At 40.7% G+C, this 5,613-nt stretch overlaps 1 gene segment (V, D, J or C); it reads right to left on the reverse strand.

Annotated features, from left to right (window-relative positions):
• Positions 1 to 4,441: 4,441 nt before the first annotated feature.
• On the reverse strand, positions 4,442 to 5,030 carry LOC129621934 (T cell receptor delta variable 1-like). The segment is given in 2 exon segments: positions 4,442 to 4,746; positions 4,864 to 5,030. Coding segments are annotated over 2 exon segments (363 nt in total).
• Positions 5,031 to 5,613: the final 583 nt, after the last annotated feature.

Raw genomic sequence — 5,613 nt, forward strand, 5'->3', positions numbered from 1 at the left:
AGCGTCTGCCCACAATGCAGGAGATGCAGGTTCAGTCCCTGGGTCAGGAAGATCCCCTGGAGAAGGAAATGGCAATCCACTCCAGTACTCTTGCCTAGAAAATTTCATGGATGGAGAAGCCTGGTGGGCTACAGTCCATGGGGTCACAAACAATCAGACATGACTGAGTGACAAAAAAAAAAAAAAAAAAAAAAAGGCTTCTCAGGTGACTCCCAGATAGCTCAGTTGGTAAAGAATCCACCTGCAATGCAGGAGATCCGGGTTTGATTTCTAGGTCAGGAAGATCCACTGGAGAAAGGATAGGCTACCCATTCCAGTATTCTTGGGCTTCTCTGGTGGCTCAGCTGCTTGTGGCTCAGCTGGTAAAGAATCCCCCTCCAATGAGGGAGACCTGGGTTCGATCCCTGGGTTGGGAAGATCCCCCGGAGAAGGGAAAGGCTACCCACTCCAGTATTCTCCCCTGGAGAATTCCATGGAATACAGCCCATGGGGTCACAAATAGTCATACATGAGTGAGCAACTTTCACTTTCACTTCAGGTGACCCTAGTGGTAAAGAACTCTCTTGCCAATGCAGGAGACTTAAGAGACACAGTTTCAATCCCTGGATTGGGAAGATCCCCTGGAGAAGGGCATGGCAACCCACTCCAATTTTCTTGCCTGGAGAATCCCTTGGACAAGGGAGCCTGCTGGGCTACCTCCATGCATTCACAGGGACAGACACGACTGAAGCAGCTTACCACATTGCACACACATCTTACTTGTAATACCTCTGTGCTCATCTGTGTTGTCTTGGTCCTAAACACTCTATAGAAGGTTTTAATTATCTTTGACAGCTTTATTGCAGTCATATGATAGTGCATTCTCACTTCTTGATCTCCTTGGTATTCATTTGCATCTCACCTTCCCACGTTGAAAATTTACTTAAAAGCCCATATAATTTAAATGTTTATAAGAGAGGTTGGTACAGAGTAGGCACTCAAGAATTATCTCTTTGTTGAATGAGCCAATGAATTTATTGAATTTAATGAAAATGTTGTGTTAAATAACTATTTAAATTGTTTAAATTAAGGGATTTGATTTAGGTCATACCTGAATGGCCTAGTGGTTTTCCAGCCTTTCTTCAGTTTAAACCTGAATTTTGAAATAAGGAGCCCATGATCTGACCACAGTCAGCTCCAGATCTTGTTTTTGCTGACTCTATAGAGTTTCTCCATCTTCAGCTGCAAAGAATATAACCAATCTTATTTCTGTGTTAACTATCTGGTGATATTCAAGTGGAGAGTGGTCTCTCGTGTTGTTGGAAGAGGAAATTTGCTGTGACCAGTGTGTTTTCTTGGCAAAACTGTATTAGCCTTTGCCCTGCTTCATTTTGTACTCCAAGTTCAAACTATGCTATGCTATGCTAAGTCACTTCAGTCGTGTCCGACTCTGTGTGACCCCAGAGATGGCAGCACACCAGGCTCCCCCATCCCTGGGATTCTCCAGGAAAGAATACTGGAGTGGGTTGCCATTTCCTTCTCCAATGCATGAAAGTGAAAAGAGAAAGTGAAGTCGCTAGTCGTGTTCGACTCCTAGCGACCCCATGGACTGCAGTCCACCAGGCTCCTCCATCCATGGGATTTTCCAGGCAAGTGTACCCGAGTGGGGTGCCATTGCCTTCTCCGCCAAGTTCAAACTAGCTTGGAGTAAGTTTGCATTCCTTCCTGAGTTTGCATTCTAGTCCCCTATGATGAAAAGGACATATTTTGGGGGTGTTAATTCTAGAAGGTCTTGTAGATCTTGATAGAACCATTCTTCATAGATCTCTTTAGGTTCCAGTTTAAACCCATAATGTCACCATTATTGAGACATCCATTCATTCTGTTCTGGGTCAAGTACTTCCTCATACCCAAATCTCCAAGAAGCCCTCTAAATGGTACACTCTGACAATAAAGGTTTGAGACATTTTTCACAGTTAGGAAAGTTATGTCTCATTTCCCAAAGATTACAAGCATTGGAACAATAAAACCTGTCTCATAGGGTTTTGATATTTAGATTAGATAATGAATCAGAAATGCATTCTACAGTTCCTGACTTATAGTAAGTTCAGTAAATATCCACTTTCTATAGGCTGTTGAAACCTGCCTTTCCTTCAGTGTCCAGATTTGTGATCTGCTTCCCTGCCATCCTTCCCCCAAACCCGCCACATCAGTTCAGGGAAGGAAGCTTCTAGGGCATTTACTTAATCTCTTATTTTCTTGGAAACAGTCATTATTTTCCCTATCCTTTTGTATCATATACAACTAGCTATACTGACACATTGACACACTCAGGGTGCTGAAAGGACACAGATGGAACAAGTGAGGTTTGATTTTGGTTTCCCTAAAAATAATAAAATCAAGGACATCTTGCATGTATACTAGCTACTATTGGATGTAATATTTCTGATTTGGATCTCTAAGATTTTGCTGTTCTTATTAACTGTTTTCTCTTCTTATTGATTTATGAGTTGTAATACATTCTGCATTTGATTCCTTTTTCAGAAATGTGTTTTGCATATATTGCCTTCCACTCTGGGATTGACTTTCCACTCTCTTAACAGTGATTTTAAACAACACTGAAAAAAATTTTTTTCACATACATTCATGCTCATAACAATCTCCCTTGCAAGTTTTATTTGTTTGTTTTCTTTAGAAAGTTTAGAAATGCTTTCCTTTTGTGATGGCTATTGTTTGTGATGAAAAGTCAGGCATCATTCTCAATGATGTTTCCCAGAATGCAACATATCAATTTCCCCTGAGTATTAGCAAGACTTTTTTCCACTAAAATAGACCCTTGGATTTGTCTTCAGTGCTTGCAAACTTCTGCCAAAACCACAGTGGTGAATTTGCAGAATATCTTATTCATCTTTATGACATTCCATATAGCATTGCTCCTCAAAAAGGAGCTTGCTTTATAGGAAGTCAAGTACAACAGTGAGTGGAGATTCTTGCTATGATAAAGAGGTTATGGAATGGGTAATGGATGAGGTAGTTATAAATAATGGTTACAATCATGTGGTCATTTGCAGTAACAAAAGCTATAATAGTTATAAAATTATTTTCATTTTATATGAATATATTTATATATACATTAACCATTTTTAACTTCCCTCTCCTGTTTACCCGCCTGTAGTAACATAAAATGTGCCACTACAAATTAAGCTTAATCTCATTGTATCTCAGTAGTTAAGATACAGGTTTCTATGAGAGAGTGTGATGCAGTTAGAAGAGGAAAGAACATCACCCTTAAACGGATAAATGAACTTGTTATTCTCTTTGAAGGAGACAGCTTGTTTTGGTTGAATGAAGAATAATTCCATCATATTAACAGGAAGCATAGTTTTCCTGTGGTCTTTATTAGAAGCCGTGTTATTCAAAGAGGTACTGATTGAATGCCTAGTTAACAAGGAGGGACGTTAACCAGTTAAGCTGTTATGGTAGGTTTGCACTGTGTCAACTTAACAATCTGAAATTTCTTTCCCAGGATTTGCTTCCCTCTGTTGTTCTGGGTTAGGGTTGGCCATGACAGAGATTTGTGCAGGTTTTGGAAGGTACTTGTGATGAAGTAGCCATGTTTCTATGTTCCCCAGGATGATGCAGGGCTCCAGGGACTAAGGCAATACGTAATGCTGCTGCTGATCTGATAGTTCAACTTATTGTTGACTCAGAACCCCTCGACCTTCCACCAGGTTATCTTCCTCATTTTCTCTTTGTATTAGACCAAGTATGCCTGTAGCATAACGGAAAATGACATCCACTTCTCCTGAGGGTCACCCACTACTGTGCGACTGAAGGAGGTAAGAGACAGACAAGTTTTAGAGTATCTTGTGGGTTCCATTGTCCTCATATATTTCCATACATGCCACAGTGTGTCCATGCTTTGTCCACATCCAACTTTGCTTCACAAAACTTCTCTAGTTGACTTACAGTGAATTCAAGCTCAACACCAAATGCAAATATAACAGTTTTTATGGACACTCCCACCAGCTGTAGCCATTGCCTATGTTCTAATCCTTATCACCAATCTCTTACTCTACATCACTGGTGGCTCTCCTCTGATAGTGCCCTGACACAAAATCTAAGGGAAAAGGACTAAGGAAATGTTTGTCATGACGATTTCATTTTCTAGACCCAGATTTGTGATGTGAGCCTCTCTAGGTGAAACTGCCATTCTACATTATTATGGGGCAAGTTTTCAAATTTAGACAACTTTACACATGTTCTGTGTGTTTTATTTAAAGTCAAAAATTTAAGAGGAGAATGTATCAGTAGAAAATTACTCTGGACACCTGCTTCCAAATGACAAAGAAGGAGCTTTTATTTATAATTAAATTTTCTGATCCAGACCACAGATGAAGCAACCGCAGGACTACCGTTTCTTGTCTGGGGTCTGCAGGTGTGTTCAGCTTTTTCTATTACTTCAAGCACTGAGTTCCCAGAGGGTGCAGAAGTACTTTGCAGAGTCTTCCAGCTGTAAGTCTGAAATGGTGAGGCTGAGGGATTTATGTGATCTCTGAAAATTTACAGAGTATTGGACATCCATTGCATTCTGGGTAGAAGAATCCTGAAGAATAAGATAAATTATCTGTCCACTGCGAAGTTGTTTATACCAAAAAATGTAACTGCTCCGATGTGTTTCATAGCGACAGTTCAGGGTGACTACCTCCCCAGCTTGACTGGAAATGTATGGCTGGTCTTCAGTAACTATCTGGACTACACTGGATCCTGGGGGGGGGAAATCAGAAAACAGAGATGGAGCAGTGAATAAAATAGTATAGGAATTAGACTAAAAAAATACAAACTGAAATCATAAGATGCTTGCTTCTCTTTTAGAATACCTACCAGAGAAGATGAAGGCCAGGAACACCCAGGGCAGACTGGAGAGCAGCATGAGCAGCATTCCCTGCTCAAATGTGCTGAGTTCCGCCTCAAGCTGAGTTCAGTGTCTGAGTGCCTGGCAGCGCATATACATAGTATCCAGTTCCTGTGTGACTCCTTCAAGCAGGAAGTGGGGGTTGTCATGTTCATAGGTGACATGGTCTGTGCACAGATGGGAAAGAAAAGTCTAGCTCACCACAAACCCTTACTTTGTCTATTTTTCTTTCACTGGTAATTAAGTTAGGCTGAGCCCAAAAGGGGGCTTTGCAAAAGCAATTATTTTAAAGGTTTGAACTGAGTGAAACTGAAGAACAAACAAGTTGATAATCACTTATGATTATTCCACAGAATAATTTTGCCATCACATTTAAATTAGGCTTTTTAAAAAATTTTTATTGGCGTTTAGTTGATTTACAGTGATGTGTTACAGCAAAATGAAATGTGCATTGACAGAGGAATGGATAAAAAAATGTGCTATTTATGTACAATGATGTGTTTGTTCTTTAGTCACTAGGTAGTGTCCAACTCTTTGGGATCTGTGGACTGTATCCTGCTAGGCTCCTCCTTCCATGGGATTTCCCAGGCAAGAATACTGGAGTGGGGTGCCATTTCCTTCTCCAAGGGTCTTCCTGAGCCAGGAATAGAACCCCTGTGTCCTCCTTGACAGGTGGATTCTTTACTGCAGAGCCACCGGGGAAAACCCACAATGAAATC

This window comes from Bubalus kerabau, chromosome 10, assembly GCF_029407905.1.
Source record: "Bubalus kerabau isolate K-KA32 ecotype Philippines breed swamp buffalo chromosome 10, PCC_UOA_SB_1v2, whole genome shotgun sequence".
Taxonomy (NCBI): Eukaryota; Metazoa; Chordata; class Mammalia; order Artiodactyla; family Bovidae; genus Bubalus; species Bubalus kerabau.